At 36.8% G+C, this 19,390-nt stretch overlaps 1 protein-coding gene, 1 long non-coding RNA gene and 2 other non-coding genes across 5 annotated transcripts; all 4 read left to right on the forward strand.

Moving 5' to 3' along the window:
* The first annotated feature begins 245 nt into the window (after positions 1–245).
* Positions 246–10,552, forward strand: btbd9 (BTB domain containing 9). Its single transcript, XM_039672439.2, has 11 exons — positions 246–439; positions 904–1,115; positions 1,994–2,357; positions 2,442–2,709; positions 4,083–4,305; positions 7,112–7,231; positions 8,019–8,128; positions 8,206–8,395; positions 9,608–9,715; positions 9,818–9,896; positions 10,078–10,552. Exons 2-11 carry the CDS (start codon positions 931–933, stop codon positions 10,234–10,236), a joined length of 1,806 nt encoding a protein of 601 aa, XP_039528373.1. The 5' UTR covers positions 246–439; positions 904–930; the 3' UTR covers positions 10,237–10,552.
* Positions 10,553–12,548: 1,996 nt separating this feature from the next.
* On the forward strand, positions 12,549–16,746 carry LOC120479884 (uncharacterized). Of its 2 annotated transcripts, XR_005622985.2 has the most exons (4): positions 12,549–12,657; positions 13,873–13,950; positions 14,726–14,804; positions 15,426–16,746. It is a non-coding gene; the product is annotated as an uncharacterized LOC120479884 (long non-coding RNA). The 2 variants fall into 2 exon arrangements; XR_016145636.1 differs by lacking the exon at positions 14,726–14,804.
* On the forward strand, positions 14,153–14,225 carry trnav-aac (transfer RNA valine (anticodon AAC)). Its single transcript has one exon. It is a non-coding gene; the product is annotated as a tRNA-Val (tRNA).
* On the forward strand, positions 14,918–14,990 carry trnav-cac (transfer RNA valine (anticodon CAC)). Its single transcript has one exon. It is a non-coding gene; the product is annotated as a tRNA-Val (tRNA).
* Positions 16,747–19,390: the final 2,644 nt, after the last annotated feature.

The following is a 19,390-nucleotide window of genomic DNA, read 5'->3' on the forward strand; positions in this document are numbered from 1 at the left end:
AAACAGTTGATTCCCCTGCCCCATTGATGGGCCGTGCAATCAACTGTATGGATAAAAAATATCTTCTGTTGTGTTCAGCAGAAAAAATGAAATTTATACTGGTTTGGAACAACATGAGGGTGAGTAAAATAAATAATGATCGATTTTTTTTTTTAGCTTTCTGAGCCCTCAACCACTCCGGAGGAAGAAAGGCGTCATACATCATCAGTCCACTAGAGGCGCTGTGACACAAACAAACGCGTAACGTACGGGCGCCTTAAAAACATCCGGTTAGGGTTTTGTCTGTGGAACGAATGGATTTGTGGCTCGTTATAAATTTGTATTTAACACATTTTACTTATTAATTGTTATATAAGTTTAACATATTTGGAGTCAATAGAGCTTTGTTTCCTTCTCGGTCTGCTTTAGGCGGAGACAAATCGAATCTATATTGGTGTTGGTGAGTAGAAGATTATAGACGAAACGTCGCATTTGTTCGAATGTACCTTGCTATATTTCATTGCTTTTACCACAAACCTAGCATGTATCATTGTATCTTTGAGTGATTCTTGCGTTTTTATTGTTAATTCGAATGACAATTAATGTTCACGTAGCTATGTTTATAACCGCCGAGAAACCTCAATTTAGTGACATATTAAACATTTGTTGGTGTTGAGACATATAACGTTAATCATATATATTTATTAATCTGGATATTCATATCATATACTACATAACTATTAAACAAAAATTTCCTCAAAGAGAGGTTTGCCATTTTACTATTCAAGCCAGCCACAAGAGTGTCTTGTTTTTAATTGAATTATGTATTTAACTATATATTAACATTTTGATATTTTACATTTATATTTATACACGCATCCATGTACTGTTTTCATTGACAAATTGAAATGTTTGTTATATTAGATGTGAAGGTGTTCCCCAGCAGTGGTCATGAGTGACAGTCATCCTCTGCGGCCGGTGAGCTCTGCGTCTGAGATCGACCACCTCCATCTCCTGTCCGAGCAGCTCGGAGCTTTAGTTCCCGGGGAAGAGTACAGCGATGTCACCTTCGTGGTGGAGGAGAAGCACTTTCCCGCTCACAGAGTCATTCTAGCGGCCCGCTGCCAGTATTTCAGGTTGATCTTCATGAGATGTTGTTTGTTTATTGGGGCATTTCTTAATTAAATGATTTATAGGGAAAAAAATTATCAATTTTTATACTATAGTGAATCAGTGTCATGTCTTTTTTTATTTAGAAAGTTTTTGTAAGATTTTAAACATTCAGACAAATGATGTGACAAGGGATGCAGTAATTTGTTAAGAAATTGCATTGTCATCTGAAGTTATACTAATACATTTTGGTTTACATACAATAAGGTTAATTTGTTAGCATTAGTTAATTACATTAGTTAACAAATGAAAGTTATCTGATAATATTATTTAAAGGGTTAATTCACCCAAAAATGTAAATTCTGTCATTAATTTTTCACCCTCGTGACGTTCCAAACCAGATATTTTTGATGAAATCTGTCCCTCCATTGACAGCACTTTGACATTTTATAAAGTTCATAAAGAGATAGTAAAACGAATCCATATGAATTGAGCGGTTTAGTCCAAATATTTTTGAAGAGACAAAGTTTTAAAGGTTTGGAACAACACGAGGTTTAGTGAATTTTCATTTTTGGTTTGACTATCCCTGGACCCGAACTAACATTGATAGGACACAATTATCAATTCAGAAAGGTAATAGGGTTTTTTGCTTTTACTGTCTAATTTAACTTTACAAACAGTACAAATGTTTTACAATTTAGTGCTGATAATATCCAAGGTTTTATGCTTTCTACACAAAATATAGCAATTATGAAACAACTTCAATTTCAGCCATGAGCAGCTCTATAGAAGACCGTAGTATCATTAAATCCAGCTCAATTTACTGTTGAGTCAGCTAAGTACAATAACAGTTTCAACGCTTCTTTAATTTCATCCTTTTTCTTTTCTTTGTCTTTACAAAAAGGGCTTTGCTGTATGGAGGACTGAGAGAGTCCCAGGCCCAGGCAGAGGTTCGGCTGGAGGAAACACGTGCCGAGGCTTTTTCCATGTTATTGCGGTATCTGTACACGGGCAGAGCCACCCTGAGTGAAGCCAGGGAAGAAACTCTGTTAGATTTCCTGGGACTGGCGCATCGCTATGGCCTCCAACCACTAGAGGGCTCCATATGCGAGTTCCTCCGCACTTTATTGAGCACGCGAAACGTCTGTCTGGTGTTTGATGTGGCTAGTCTGTACTGTCTGAATGGGCTGGCTGAGGCCTGCATGGCCTACATGGACCGCAACGCCACCGAAGTGTTGAAGTCAGACGGCTTTCTCACCCTTTCCAAGGCGAGTGATAGAAGATATGACAATTTTAATGCTTAATTGACTTTCGTATGTAATATGGCTGATTCTTATGTTTGCTCTCCGCAGTCTGCACTGTTGACCGTTGTGAGGAGGGATTCCTTTGCTGCAAGTGAAAGGGAGATCTTTCAGGCCCTCTGCCGTTGGTGTCACCACAACGGTGATGGTCCCGAGGCAAAGGAAGTGATGTCGTCAGTCCGACTGCCCTTGATGACCCTCTCTGAAATGCTGAATGTGGTTCGTCCCTCGGGCCTCCTCAGCCCGGATGACCTCCTAGATGCCATACAGACCCGCTCAGAGAGCAGAGACATGGACCTCAACTACCGTGGCATGCTCAGTCCGTTTACTTCTCTCTGCTTATCAGTCATTGCACACATGAACACTTAAGCTGCTTTTCCAGAGTTGGGCCAAACCGTTCTCGCTTCTTGCTTAACCGCTCAATTCGCGTGCCGATCTGACCCAGCCTGTACGGAAATGGTTTCCATAACGGAGCTGAATACAGGGCTCTTTGGAATATTATATAAGTGCGTCAGTCATTGTCTTGGTAATGCAAGAGTTACAGATGGTATGTGATATAAATAGTGACCACGTTATGGAGGATGATCAGATATTTCTTTTAATTTTATTATTAACTTGTGTTTACGTTGCTCAAATAGCTTGCTTGGCCAGCTACAAAGAAACTGGTAGTCAGGCAACAAACAAGTGATCAATCATGAGTGGCGAAATTACTACACATGTTCTACCAGCACGGTATAATATGGTTAGTCAACTGTGCTGAGAATTCTGGGTCAATAACGGATTGTTATTGTGCCAAACCAAACTCAAGTGGAAATATACCTGGAACCATTCTTTGAACCGTTGGGCCTGACTGTGCAAAAGCTGCTTTAGATCATTAAAGGAAACAGAGGTCACATCATGAAAAATCATTTTTTTTTTCTTTTTAACTTTTAAAAAAAAATATTTATGACTGTCTAATTTTAAAACGATCTATAATATTTACAATATTATTGTTATTGGAAACAAACTGCCTGCATCAAACATGATTTTCATCTTCCAGAAGTTGTATCGAAGCTCATTAGAATATCAACCTGTTGATTTTTTAAATATTTATTTAAAAAAAAAAATGAATTGATATTTTTGTGTGTAATTGTATTTACCATGACCAGTTTTAAAATAAGACACACCAACTAATACCACAAAACCTCACAGAATTAATCAGATTCATTGCTAATCCCCACCAAATTGTCACTTCCTTGAGGATGATTAAGAACATTAAGAACCTGCTGGCTTTTTTATTAGTTTTTACAAAGGACTAAAAATTGGAAAGTGATACCTAAATATTTCATATTAAGACAAATATGATAAAGAAACAAAAATGGTCTGCATGGCCTGTCTAATTTGACTGGTGTAAAATGGTCATGTATAACTAAATGACTATTATGTTTGGTGCAAAAAAACATTAACCGTAACATAAAACGTTTGATATGGCCTAATTAATCTGTTGCTAACAGTTTCTGATGGTAATGCTTGAGATTTAGCTACAGTTTGTGTATTGTTCTTAGTGCAAAGTAAAGTTAAAAATGTAAATATCTGGAAATTTGAGTTATTTGTCCACCTTTTACAACACTTGCATGTAACGTAAAGATCCTTATAGTATGGAAAATGTTTAAAATGCTTCAGTTTGACTAAAATGTGTTGTGTGTGTTTTAGTCCCAGAGGAGAATATTGCCACTATGAAGCATGGCGCTGTGGTGGTGAAGGGTGAGCTGAAGTCTGCTCTCCTGGATGGAGACACGCAGAACTATGATCTGGACCATGGCTTCTCGAGACACCCCATAGAAGAAGAGGGACGAGCTGCTGGCATCCAGGTCCGCTTGGGTCAATCCTCCATCATCAACCACATTCGTCTACTGCTGTGGGACAAGGACAGCAGGTAATGCAACATTAACGGGACAGTTGTTGTAAAGGGACAGTGATAAAGTAACCTTAATTTATATAGTGCTTTATACAATACAGATGGTTTCAAAGCAGCTTTACAATGATAAACAGAAAGATAATGATTCAATGATTCAAACAGACTTCAATTCTGCTGTAAAGCAAGTCTAAAACGACAATAGTAAACAATCATTAAACAGTTCAGTGTTGATTCATTTTGGTTCACTAATTGTGTAAAGTACATCAATTGTGAAATTAATTCAGCTAACAAGTTGAAAACAGTAAAGTCATCTTCCAGCTTAGTTGAGTCCATAGACATATACACTAGACCTCACCTTGGCTACGGCAGTTCATTGGAACGAATGCGTCAATAGAGCCGCCATCTTGAAACAGGGGATCCCCTCCACTTTAATGCATCAGCGTCAATGTAGTAAACACAGGTCTAACGGAAATAAAATCACCATAAATCATCATGAATGCGATTTTTCTTGTTTTTTTGGTTTGTTCCAACGGTCAGACATGTATTTATCATTGATTCCAGAAAGAAATTTATTTATTTATTTTTTTTAAACATTCTTCCTAGTTCAGATTTCATCCGTGAACATCATACGCTGCACAAAAGTCCGCCACTATCAATGAATTCGAAGTAAAGGCAGAGATAGCAGCGTTACCTATATACTTCCTATGACAAGACCCCTGTTCCAAGATGGCAGCGGTTTTGACGCATGCTTAGAACCCCAAGGTGATGTCTAGTGTATATGTCTATGAGTTGAGTCTGACTTTCCTGTCACTGCAGTCAAATCAGTAACACTGCTGAGTATTAAGTGTCCCCAACTAAGCAAGCCAGAGGCTACAGTGGCAAGGAACCCAAACTCCATCAAGTGACAGAAATGGAGAGTCCCAATGGCCAACGAACAAACACGATGCGATTATGATTCATGCTGCATCACAAGTCAGATTGTGAATCGGTAGCATTCAAAATATTTCATCCAGTTCCTTCTGCTTGAAGATCGGATTCATCACTCTGGTATGGAGACGAGGCTGGTCATAGGTCTGTGGGGAGGACTTGTCTGGTTCTTGTGGGCTTTGCTGAGGATGGCTGTCATGTTGAAGAGGTCATCATAGGGGATTTTTCTAGTTGAGGTTGTGTCCTCCATCTGATCTGGATATGACCCGGATCCGGCTGACTACGGTAACCTCGGGATAAGGATGAGACAAACAGACAGACTAATATTAGTGTAGATGCCATTTTTCCTACTATGTCACAAGTATGACGTCTGTTGTTGTGGGAAGTGTTCCTGTTGACCTAATTTATGCAGCCTAAAATCCTTTAACGGATTTAAATTATAGTCTCAAACTACTCGAACAAGGCTAGTAAGGCTGTGAGTTTGGGCTCTAAATAGGAAAATTTGAATAGGCAGCCAATGCGGTGTTGACAGAACCGGGCTAATATGGCCATATCTCCTGGTTCTAGTAAGAACTCCAGTTGCAATTCTGAACAGCCAGAGTTTGTTTATTAAGCATGCAGGGCAACCACCCAGTAGAGCATGACCTTGAGGTCATGAACGCATGAACTAATGTTTTTGCATTTGTTATTGAGAGCATATGTCATAATTTAGATATATTTTTAAGATGGAGAAATGCGGTTTTACAGATGCTAGAAATGTGGCTTTCAAATGAAACTGCACAAGGCCCCCCCCCCCCCCCACGACTGTTGATGGACACTGCAGTTTAAGCCGGCCTGTTTTGTTATACGATGTAAGAATGAACATGGCAGTCTTCATGTACTCTCGTTACTCAACGATGTATCTGTACCAACTGTTTGTGATCCAGCTTACTGTCTCGAAAGCGATAGGCCTAACGTTATTGATCACGGCAGTAATAGAAGAGAGAACGCGCACTTTATTACAGTTCATCCGAGTCGTTTTACGGATTTATAGTTTACCAGTTTATTATGCACCCCCTGGAAACCTGTGTATATATTTGTTTTCTGTTAGTTGTAATGAGTGTTTATGTTTAATTCCCTGTGTATGTTGATAATGAAAGGGAGAGAGAGAGTTTATGGATAAGAATTTATTGTGCACTTATACTATTTATTCAGCTCTTTAGGGGATTTAAACTGACGCTTTTTTGTGTGATGTACAATAACCTTCATAAAACTCATCAGTACATTGTTGGCCTCAAAATAAAGAACTGATAATTGTCTTCTGCTGCTGTGTGAACATGGCCACATACAAGTTTGACCCATGCTTTTTTGCTTAAAGGTGAAGACCCAACTTTATGTATGTTTTGTAAAATTCCTTTATCTGTCAAACATTTTTTTATTAGATTGTCCTGGACTTAACGCAAGCAGAAGGCTCTTTTATGAAGTTACTTCTTTGAAGGACATATTTAATGAGATTATGCCTGAAAAGGTTCTGGATTTTTTATCATATGTTAATTAAAAAAAATATATTGTATAATATAACTTCTTGTTTATATTTGTTTTGTTTTTGTTGTATTTATATGATGTTTGTATTTTTGTAAATGAATTTTTGCCATGAAAATAGCTTTGACTGCTGACATGGCATGAAATAAAATAATCTGAATCTGAACATGGCCATAATGAAAGGAATGAAATTTGATCCCGATTAGCACCAAAAAAATAGCACATATGACATACAATATCTTTGAATACAAGACACAAGAACCACTGGCATTGATTATGATGTTAAGCTTGGCGCACCGTGTTTCATGTGGCTTATTTTGAATGCACATTATCTTTGCCCATTTGCACCATTTTGATGGCTTGCTCGTGTCTGCAGGTCTTACTCGTACTATGTCGAGGTGTCTATGGATGAGCTGGACTGGGTACGTGTGGTGGATCACTCCAAGTTCCTGTGCCGCTCCTGGCAGCATCTCTATTTCCCAGCACGAGTTTGCAGGTGGAACTCATTACACAACAACTACACTCTGTTTCTCAAAATTGGATTCGGGAAAAAAAAAAAATTTTTTGTTGTACTACTTACTCAACAGAAGACATCTAGATTTAAATAAAAATTAAGTTTAGGCAAAAAAGTGACATTGCAAATAAAATATAAAAATCCATTAATGTGATGCAAAGCTGAATTTTCAGCATCATAACTCCAGTATTCAGTGTCACATGATCCTTCAGAAATCATTCTAATATGCTGAGTTGGTGTTCAAGAAACATTTCCTATAATCAGAAATGTTGTGGTGCTTATTATTTTTGTGGAAACAAACATTTTTCAGGAATATTTGATGAATACAAATTAAAAAGAACAACACGTATTTAAAATAGAAGCCTAAATTAGTTTTTTTGGTTTCCCGCAATAGGTTTACATGCATCCAAGATTAAAAAAAATTAAATTAAAAACTGAAAATATACATTGCACGTAACCTAATTTCTCAAATAGCTAAAAATATATATTATAAATATAAAAATATATTGTATTATATCAATTTATCTTTTTAACATGGGCATGTAATTAATTAAGACTTCTGATGACTCGTTTCGGTAGTTCAGAGTAGATTCTTTCTTTTAGGAGACAAGTTACTTTGTTTTGCACTTTCATTTTTAAAATGAAATTTAGGATGGTCTTAGGTGGCATGTATTAATGTAAATTAGGTTGTAAAATGTAAATTAGGTTGTAGAATGTTATATTGCTATTTGACTGTGTGTTTGCTTGTGAACACTTTTTGTGAACTCAGGTTTATTCGCATTGTGGGGACACATAACACAGTCAACAAAGTGTTTCACTTGGTGGCTCTTGAGTGCATGTACACACAGCGACCTTTCACCCTGGAAAGAGGCCTAATAGGTAATTTAGTTTTCCTATTCTGGAAGTTACACACATATCAGCTCGGCTACTGAAACTCATCTCTCGTCTCCCTTCAGTTCCCACAGAGAACGTGGCGACTGTGCAGGCGTGTGCTAGTGTGGTGGAGGGTGTGAGTCGCAGCAGAAACGCCCTGCTGAACGGGGACACCAGCCACTATGACTGGGACTCGGGATACACCTGTCACCAGCTGGGCTCTGGAGCCATTGTTATCCAGCTCGCTCAACCATACATGCTGGGCTCAATGCGGTAGGAGATCTTATTTTACAGGCGAACTGTTAAGTTCATGTTTCTGTCAAGCCCCTCTTTGCACAATGTGCGTGATGTACTCTGATTGGTCATCTGCTTCAAACTTGTTTGTGAAATGTCACACCCTTAACCATAACCACAAGTTTCAACACACTTCTAACAACTTATTTATTTTGCATATGCCTTGGGCAGAAATGATTTAAATGAGAAATATAGTGACGTGTTCGTTCCCAGAAGTAACTTTGCAACCTTTTTCATGCTCAAACAGCACTTTACACACTAAAGAAAGTTAACACACTGTAAGAAAGCATAATAGGTCCTCTTTAAAGGTTATAATTCTGTCATGATTTAGGATGGGTTTCTTCTGTGGAAAATAGATAAAAGATGTTTGGATGATGATAAAGTAAACTCAGATTCTCTCCTCTCAAGAAATTACATTAAAGTATCATAAAAGTAGTCAAGCCGTACAATAGCATTGTGTGAGGAACAAAAGGAAATTGAATCAGTTATTTGCTGAAAAATCTAATAACAGTGGATAAAACAAAGCACTTACAGTGGAATTAAATAGAAGAAAACAAGACAAGGTGGTATATTATTTGATACACACTGTTTCGAGAGTGTTGCCACAAGACTTAAACGTTATACACAGAAAATGTAAACCCATGATATGTGTAAGGATAAAAGAAAATTACATTTCATATTTTATATGCATAAACACAAATCGTTTACATAGCATAGCTAGGTTGAATAAGAAATTGAGAGAAAATGCGTGTCAGAAGAAGTGCGTCTTTATAAAGTTTGTTTTCCGAATGTCTCGAAAATTGTCATGCATTAATGATGCCAATAATTCTGGTTTGGGTGAACCTGTTTTTAGTGTAGCCTGACTTTTTGATTTTATTTTACTTTGCACAGTTTTTTTGATACTGTATAATGATTTTTTTGTACAGAGAAATTATTGTTAGCACTTTAACCAAGTCTTTTTGAAAATACTTTGAAGTACATTACTTCCATTTATTATTTTGCATTGCAAGTGCCTTACTATAACTATAGTTTGCTATATGAAAAAAAAAAATGATTAGTTGAAAAAATCTTGTGTTTCTGAACCTAAAATAACAGGGTAAAGTTGTATTTAACCCTCAATATGCCTTTCAATCACTGAAGTCTTTGGTTTAGACATGCTGACGATGCTGTGAAATCTGTGTGTGTTTATAGGTTGCTGTTGTGGGACTGTGATGAGAGGAGCTATAGCTATTACGTTGAGCTGTCCACAAACCAGCAACATTGGGTGAGAGTCATAGACCACACAAAAGTGGCATGCAGGTCAGTGAATGCTGTTTTTCTTTTTATTGTTATCTCATTATTTTCTTGCATTATGTCTAGAACCACCTCAGAGTTTACATAAGTTGCATGTAATTCTTACAGGTCGTGGCAGAATCTGACGTTTGACACACAGCCTGCATCCTTTATTCGTATTGTGGGAACTCACAACACCGCTAATGAGGTGAGCGATCTCTGCAAACTCTCACAGGATGTGTGTCTGGGACTCTTCCAGCATCACATTAATGCTGCATTCATAAGCTTACATCGAGATAAGATGATTTCAGTTTCTCATCGTATTGCAAAACAAATTCACATGCTGTGTTTGTCAAAATAATGACATTTTTGATGAAATTCTCCACTAGGTTTTTCACTGCGTTCACTTTGAGTGCCCTGCACAGGTGGATGTGGTTGTTAAAGAAGGAAGTTCTGGACCAGATCAGCTCAAACCAGAATCCAGCTCCCAGTCCTCCCGTTCACAGGGCCTGACGCCCCAAAAACCCTTCACGTCTCCACACGCATAGACTGGATGTTTCTGATAAGACACACTTGAGATGCTCAGATTGTGTTCTCAAGGTTGCGTGCTGCTAAACAAAGAATTCTTTATATTTATATTGAGAAAATACTTGAGCTGATTATAACAGGATGGTGAGTATAACAAGTACTGTCACATGCACTTATTTTATGATGTTCGGATACCTACAGAAAAACATAAGTATTACAGACTTAATGGGTTTTGCAATACTGTCTGGTTTATTAGATATCTTAAAATTGTTTATCGTAGAAAAGTAAACAAATATCCTGTTTAAAATCAAAAATTAAAATCACCATGAAACGGAAGTTGTGATAGTCTTTCCTTTCCTATTGTGACACTTGATTTTGTCCATGGGGAATTGATTGGATGGTTTGATGGATGTGGTTTGCTGTTGGTCGATCTCATGTGAGTGACAGGTCGTATGTACCGCCCTCTCACCAGTAAACGCATCATCAGAGAAGAGATGTTATTTTGATTAAAGATTATGAAGGCACATGAATAAAAAAAGATGTGCATGGATAAATCATTTATTATAACTACTGCAATATTCCATAAAAAAAAATTATTTTAAATCACCATGAACTGCATTTGCTTGCCTAAAAGTCACTTGAATTTTTATTTATTTATTTTAATGCTTTAAAATCCATTAAAATTGTAACGCTTTGAATCATTTTAACTCGAAATATATTGTGGTTGACACAAACAAGCTTTATTCTGATTGCAAGTGATCCTATATTTAATGTAGTCTGGGTTGTATTTTCTTTTATCAGTTTTTAATGTTGCTCATGGTTTTATGTTGGCATCTAACTAACTTCTAATGTTTGGATAAAAAAACATTTTTTTTAGTCCATAGGTTGAGTCTTATTTTAGTTATCCTAACTTGTATATACAATAATAATGAAAAATATACAGTTTCTATTATTTGCATTTAGCATTTTTTATTATTCCTGGCTATCTGGGACCCCCTATCAGTACAGACTAGGGTTGGGATCCACCAAATAAAAAAATACTTAAAGGATGCTCACAAAAATAATGTTTTATTAACAAAGTTCGGGAGGAGCACGTTCAGTTAATTAACACGAGTGGAGTGAACTCAGCAATCAATGCTCCAGTACTCTGGGTTCGGGCCAAACTCCGAGCTCGTAGCCCTCCCCCGGACAGCACGCCAATTACGCATTAAATCTTATCCACTCTAATTATATGTAAGTGTGAACTTGTGAATGAAAATTGTTGAATTGTATATCAACGCAAGCTCTACGGTTAGAAGAATTGTTGCTGATTTACTGTCAGGTGACAGTGAGAAGCAGATGGAAAGTGTGAAAGTGACTCTTTAGTCAGACCACATATTAACATGCTTCCTTCACTGAGGAGATTTAATAAATACTGAGTTTCAATCTGACATGGAAGGGTGAGTGACACCATAATACCACCTTCATTAAGCCACCAGGAACAGACGCACACTATCAAACTTCCTCGCTGCAATCAAGAGACTTCCCCAAGGGCTGGAGGAGGATAGAGAATGACAGACAGTGGAAATGAAAACTAGGATGCCAGTGCCCTGTTGAAAAGACCAAGTTAACCATATGAAACCTACAATATCGAACTTTGCTGAAAAAGTTGTTTGCACGCAATCTTCTATATGGCTTCTGTCATCTGATTGTTATAGTTTAGACTTTTTTGATAAAAGGACTTTTAGTACGATTCTAAATATGCTCACTTTCAGTCCACAAAACAGTTTGTTTTACTTTGCAATTTTTAATTATTTTATAAAGTAAAGTAAGAATAGCTTTTATATTGTTAGTAATATTTCAAGATGCATATTGAAGCAACTTACTTTATTGTTTACTTTATTGAAGGGAAAATATGTTAAAATGTGAGTATCACAGGCTTTTGAGGACTGAATGTACATCTCTCAATCATCATTGTATTGCATTACATTATATATTTTGCCCCCACAATAAAAACTAGAGCTTTGAACATATATTCCCCCAGTTTTACAGACCAGGCTTAGGCTAAAATGCAGGTTTCAGCTGTTTTAACTGAAAACAACTTGGACTGGGATATCTTAAAATGTCTGTGCCATTGTTTTGTCTCTAGATGCAGACCATAATAGTATCAAATTATGACAAAACATAAAACACATGCAACATTTTATTAATATTGTTATGTATCAAATATTTTGTTTAATAAAAGTTTAATAAAGACAATTATTTTAATTTTAAATATATACATGTACTTTTATTCTTTTAACCCGTCACTTAAAAATAACTAAACGAAAGATCTGTGTCAGCGCAGTTAGAGAACCAATCAGTCAGAAGTGACGAATCCTGTCCCTCATTTACGAACACACGGATGCCAGGATGGACGGGTCGTACTCCTATTTAACCTCACTCTCACAAAATTACACCAGGTAAAAGATAATAAAACCCACACTAAATATACGAATTATTTTGTATGATAAAAATGTTTTGTGTCGAATAAACTGTCGATCGTGCGTCAAAATCCGAGAGGCTACCGTTGTCACGTTCACTACATTGCCAGCCTTTGCATTGTTTTGAGTGCTAAATACGATTATGTTTATATACCCTATGTTTCATACAAAGTTCGTGTATGGAAGATTGAAAATCAGATTCCATAATCAGTATCTTAAGATCGAGTTCAGTTGGTCTGTGCTGTGTGTGATTTGAACCGTTGTCGACAAGTTCAAGCGCGCGCTTCGCGGGTCATCATTTGCTATTTTCGAAATAACGTTAACGTTACCTGATAAGTTTAGGGTGACCAACTGTCCTGTTTTCTTATAACAATATAACAATTTTCTATCCATACAGAGGATATTTCTATCCATAACCTACTTTAACTGTTTTGAAATGAATAAGGTATCTTTGAGTAAACTTTGAGTATCATGATTTGAGTAGGCCCATTTGTTTGTCCTGCCGAGTTTTTGGTAATCAAAATATGGTCACCCTAGATAAGTTTATTTGACACAATCATCTGATCATTTTAAATATTGCTTCAATTTGGTGTTTGATTTCATGGACATGATGTTTGTTATTTCAAATGGTTAAATCCGGGGCCGAAAATCTTAAGTATTTCTGATTCTGAAGATAGCGTTACAGTTTCTAATTCTTGGGGGAAAAAATCTTTAAGAAGTTCTCAAATATTTTCTTACGAAAATTGTATTTGTTTTTCGGGGACTGTGTCTAAAATCGCATACTTTCTTGAGTAGGTAACGCACTTATTTTGAATAAGTAAAGTTAATTAACGTTACATGTACTATTTAGTATGAAATGTGTGCAGTATGAGTGTTATGTGAACATACCACATTCGACATTTCACTATCATGTGATGTGACCTTCTAGCCTCAGTTGCATTGCTCAGCTTTATTGTCATGTAGCTTGGCGAACAGTTTTGGAAATTTGATGGTTTCCCATTCAAAGAAATACACCTTCATGCCTGAGAGAGGCATTTTAAACATGACCAGCGAAATGACAGAGACATTGCTGAAGTTTAGCATTTTTTAAATGTGCAAGGTATTTTAAATAGTTACTTTGAAAGAGTCTTTCACTGGTTGGAGAAATTATTATTATCATTATTATTATTTTGCATTTATTTGCGTTCTCTCTAGAGCGGGGTGACCAAACTCGGTCCTGGAGGGCCACTGTCCTGCAGAGTTTAGTTCCAGCTTGCCTCAACACACCTGCTTGTAAGTTTTTTGCAAATGACCTTCAACAGCTAATCAAGACCTTGATATATATATTATATATTAACAGTAAGACACTGTACTAAATGCCACTGCCACATGCAAAATGTCTGATATATGAGACAGCCACTCTGTTTTGTAACTAAATAGAATGGTTTTTGGTTACATCATTTTCCCATCATGTTGGCTGGTACAAGATATGCAAGTTTCCGTAGTGTAGTGGTTATCACGTTCGCCTAACACGCGAAAGGTCCCCGGTTCGAAACCGGGCGGAAACAATCTTTTGAAACTAAAAGTTTATTTTACAACCCTGAATTCTTCTGTCTACTCTCAACTATTCATACTACATTCTTGAAGAAAATATTTAGATTTTCATAGGTCTGTAGACTAATTTAAAGACTTTTTGGGGTTTAGAATGATTCTTAATCCCCCGCCTAACATTCGAAACCGGGCGGAAACAATTATTGTTGTTACTTTAACAAAAATTACAAAAATTTGTTATGTTACAAAAATTAATCCGATTTTTGTTACTGACCTTGCCTACACAAAGTTGGTTACTAATTTTACAGTACTAAAAAAGTGTTGTTTTTTTTTATTTCATTTTATCTACCAAACTGCCAATTAAACGGTGTTTTTGTATCAATGACGATGAGTATTATCATAAAGAAAAGACAATTATTCTGTATTTCTTGCCTCAGACTGATGGAAGAAATATTGCTGAATGTTGTTTTCACAAATTGGAGACAATAACATGAGCATTTTTAATCTTTTTCAACAGAAAAAAAAAACTTTTTTGAATAAAATCGTCCATGGTGAAAAGTGCGAAGGACTCCTATTAGCAGATGAATAGCCTCAAAGTAAGTTTTTACTAATAGTAAAAAAAAAAGACATTGCTGATTCAAAGGGAATTGTACATCACATGAAAACAAAAACAAATTTGGCCTTCTATTCAGGTTAGTTTAACATGTAGGTTTCCGTAGTGTAGTGGTTATCACGTTCGCCTCACACGCGAAAGGTCCCCGGTTCGAAACCGGGCGGAAACAATGTTTTGAAACTAAAAGTTTATTTTACAACCCTGAATTCTTCTGTCTACTATCAACTATTGATACTACATTCTTGAAGAAAACATTTTGATTTGCACATTTTGACTGTAGACTAATTTAAAGACTTTTTGGGGTTTAGAATGATTGTTAATCCTCCACAAGATGGCGCAATAGAATCGGTCATTTTGTATAGTCCTGCACTCATCAGCAGCCTGATCCGTACACCGTGTTGATCTTTCTAAGACATAATGGTTATTCTTGAATACATAGTGGACTTGACCTTCCTAACCTCTGTCTCGCACACTCACTGCTATCTAGCTCATTATTATCCCTGCACTCCTCCTGTTTTAAAATCTCTCTCTCCATTGCATTTGCCAAAGGTTTTTTCTCCCTATTCTCTTTGATCTTTCTTCTTTCTCTTCCCATGCCCTTTAGAAACTCTAGTAAGACTGGATGACCCGTCAGCCACAGTCAAATTCACGTGACCAGATGTGGAGGTGTTCTGTCCATCTCCATTTGCTTTTTCCTCTTCTTGGTGTTTCCAGAATGAGAAACCCAGCATCTGTGGCTGCTGCAACAGTCTTGTTTGCCTTCTGTAGTTTCTGGCATTTCGAGCTGCTTTGATCTGTGGATGGTAAAGTAAAGCGGGCCGTCCTGACTAAAATATTGATTTTAAATAATAAAATACATAAAAAGTACACATTGTCCCTTTAATGTAGTAAAAGCACTTATTTGCACACTTATTCTAGTTAAGCTATTATAAACCCTGTAAGAGGGGCAAATTGCTAAACCACACACACACACACCACAGCTTCATAACACTTTACTGTAGACATTACAATATTACTGCAACAAGAGTCCAATCCAGTTATAACCAGATTAATGTTCTTATTAGATGGAGGCTTTCTGTTATCCTATCCACAACCCTAAAACACAGAAACACTGCTAGCACACTGTCAATAAAGCCCTCGCTCTTTCTTGGGAAGGAATTAAAGGATAAGAGAAGCACTCGTTTATGGAAAGACATGCACACATAAAGATTTCCCATGAAATCCATGGCTGTTTGTATCTTAAACATCTCTCCTCTGAAATTGGCCCTCATGAATCAAGCAGCTGTATTGATATACTAGTTTCTAGAGCAGCACTTTGTTTTGTTTTGTCATGTCGCTATAATTCTATCTATCTATCTATCTCGTTCAGTCTAAAATGGTTTCATAAAAAAGACAAAAAAGTTTTACAGGTTTCTCAGTCACTTTTCTCGAATCGTTTTTAGCATTTGCAAACCAGGTGCATTTCACGAAACAATTCGTACAAACGGCGCCACACTATGGACTACCTGCAAAAGCTTATAAATTGCTCAAAATCCGTAGTTTATCTCTCAAAAGTAAGTATTTACTTTTGCAAAATGATGAGTCCTTGTGTCATTGTTCCCAAACAAGATAGTCAAAATGTTTAGCCACGTTGTCAATATAACAGTGTACTCTGTCAGTATTTTAAGATGTAAACTATGGCTATGATTAAGACTGCACTTTTTCTGTATGGCATTATATACATTTAACAGTACAAATTGACACATTACTGTTTATGGTATATTGATTGCAATTTGCAAGAGACTTTACAGGACAGGATTTAGTGTTGGTCTGTTCACAAATTACTTTACAATGTCATTGTGATATATAAAGAAAAAATCAAGACATACATGTTGTGTTTGTGTGGTATAGTATCTGTATAAAATATATTTACTATATTCTGTAGTATGCATGCTACTGTAATATGAAGCATTACAGTAATTATGCAATAAAGTGCACATTGTTGAAATACACAGCTGTTCTGTCTACGAAATGCTTGAATGACTGAGGAACCAGTTCTCCAAACATTCGGTTGCACCTTTCGACCTGCCACCGCCATTGTAAAGTCATGACTCATGATTGAGAACATGGTCCACAATAGTGGCCCTTATGGAAACGTACCTACTTCCTTGACCTTTTCTACCCTTCCACCACACATCCTTACTCCTTCCTGGCTTTGACCCTGTTTGTTTCCTTGTTCTTCTTCCATTATAAGAAATTGTAACTCTGTGTTGTGCTCTGTCTATCTTTCCAATTGAAGATTCATGACATGCATCTTTTGGAGAACAGGTTGATCATTGGTTTATCTAGCCCTTTACATTTCCCTTCATTGGTGAAATTCAAGATTCACCTGAGCAATTCATTAATTCAGGACATATTTACAGAAGAAAAGTCTAATAGAAATGTACAGAAAATGTACTTGACTAGATGATGTGGAGAATTATGAGCCTATGATTTAATAGGTGTCATATTCGTACAGTCTACATAGATTGCCGGACTCATACCCAAGTTTATTACAGTAAAGCCATGTTGTAGTGTGAGATTTGTAATGATCTTACAGGATTGCAGAAAATCACTGTCTGTAGTCATAAGACACTTCATGCCTGTTTGCTTCAAGTGTATCACAGTAACCATTGGACACTGTCTATCATTCTGAGACCATCATCTTTCAATGTAGGACTCAAAGGAAGCTTTTGAATGCACCTACCTTGATATATAAGTGGCATCTGAGTATTTCACCCAAAGGCCTCGTTGCAGTGTTATTGAAAAACATGAAAGTTCACCCGTGTTCATCAATTCTCTGCAAAAATGATCGCAGTTGTTTTCCCGCTCTTCCAGGCACCTTGAGCTTCTTTCTCTTTTTTTGCACATCAGTGCATCTTCAAGGTCCCGCTGCACCGCACCTCATGATTTTCCCCATTAAATAATCAAACCTCCTTTGAGAGTGTAGTCTTTGTAGTTTTACTTCAGGCAGGAAACAACACGGAGGGTACAGGGGGATTTCTAACTCTGTAAAAAGTTGACATGAACTCTTGTAAACCCTCATGAATATGTGTATCAATCTGAGTGACTGTTCAGTGTTTATGTGTGATTCGGGTGAGTGAAACGTTGAGGAATAAAGCAAATCTGTGTCACTCTTGAAGCGCTCAAGCTACATTATAGTTCTGTCATCTTTGAAACAGTTTCTCATTAATTCCTAAAGTTCTGTGTGTAGAAATGAGGGGAAATTTGTCTTTGAAGTTGTGTGGAGCGTCTCAGGAGACCTGGAGGCCTTAGGCTGGACTTAGCAGTGATGAGGGAGATGTTGCTTTGAAAGGGAATCATTCCACCCTCCGCTCTTGTACAGAGCGTATGCTGATACAGAAAAGATCACTTACTCCAATGTTTGGTAGGTCATGAACCACTGACTGAATTTGCTTTACAAATACTGTAGACATCATTTTCGGACCCATATTTGCAACACAACAATGTACTGACATTTAAAGGAGTAGTTCAGTTAAAAAAAAAACTTTTGCTGATACTTTACTCACCCCCATGTCATCCAAGATGTCCGTGTCTTTCTTTCTTCAGACGAAAAGAAATTAAGGTTTTTGATGAAAACATTCCTGGATTTTTCTCCATATAATACACTTTGCTGGTAACCAAACGGTTCAAAGTCCAAATGAGAGTTTCAGTGCAAACTGTTCAAAGGGTTTTAAACGATTCCAGACGATGAATAAGGGTCTTATCAAGCGTAACGATCGCTCATTTAAAAAACAACAACAAAGTTTAAGTTTTATAAGCTCAAATGCTCACCTTGCTCTGTTCTGTGATGCGCGTTAGTGATATTCCTGTTAGAAATCGTTCATCAAAATGAACGAATCTTTTCCCGAGTCAATTCGTTCATTTCGTTTGTTGAATGAACCAAATGACACGAAAAAAGATTCGTTCATTTTAATAAACGTGTTCGAACAGGAGAGTCACGAACGCGCATCACAGAACAGAGCAAGGCGAGCATTTGAGCTTATAAAACTTAAACTTTGTTATATTTTCTTTTTAAATCGTTTTGCTTGATAAGACCCTTATTCACCGTCTGGAACTGGAATCGTTTAAAGCCCTTTGAACAGTTTGTAGTTTACACTGAAACTGTCTGTTGGACCTTGAACCGTTTGGTTACCAGTAAAGTGCATTATATGGAGAAAAATCCTGGAATGTTTTCATCGAAAACCTTATTTTCTTTTTGACTGAAGAAAAAATGACATGGACATCTTGGATGACATGGGGTGAGTAAATTATCAGAAAAAGTTTTTTTTAAAAGTTAACTACTCCTTTAAGTTTCACTCAAGTAAGGAAGTTGTGTACTTTGTTCACATCTGACCAAACTATTACATCAGCAGACCTTTAGCATGTTCTATCACAATGTGCTTTATTTTTCTAATTGATTGGATTTTGGTTTTCCTGTATACAGCCAGAGATTATATAGACGTTAAATGACTGAATGTATGTTCAGACTTCTTGATTTTAAACTCCAACTGTCAGACCATTCAAGTTTCATTTAAAGTTTTTCTTAAA

This window comes from Pimephales promelas, chromosome 11 (genome assembly GCF_988280905.1).
Source record: "Pimephales promelas chromosome 11, fPimPro1.hap1.1, whole genome shotgun sequence".
Lineage (NCBI taxonomy): Eukaryota > Metazoa > Chordata > Actinopteri > Cypriniformes > Leuciscidae > Pimephales > Pimephales promelas.

What these genes read in the sequence shown, in the direction of transcription:
- btbd9 (XM_039672439.2), top strand. Translation starts at nt 931, where the DNA reads ATGAGTGACAGTCATCCTCTGCGGCCGGTGAGCTCTGCGTCTGAGATC. An exon ending in TTCCCAGCACGAGTTTGCAG is followed by an intron (nt 7,232 to 8,018) that starts GTGGAACTCATT and finishes TTGTGAACTCAG; the next exon opens with GTTTATTCGCATTGTGGGGA. An exon ending in CACACAAAAGTGGCATGCAG is followed by an intron (nt 9,716 to 9,817) that starts GTCAGTGAATGC and finishes TAATTCTTACAG; the next exon opens with GTCGTGGCAGAATCTGACGT.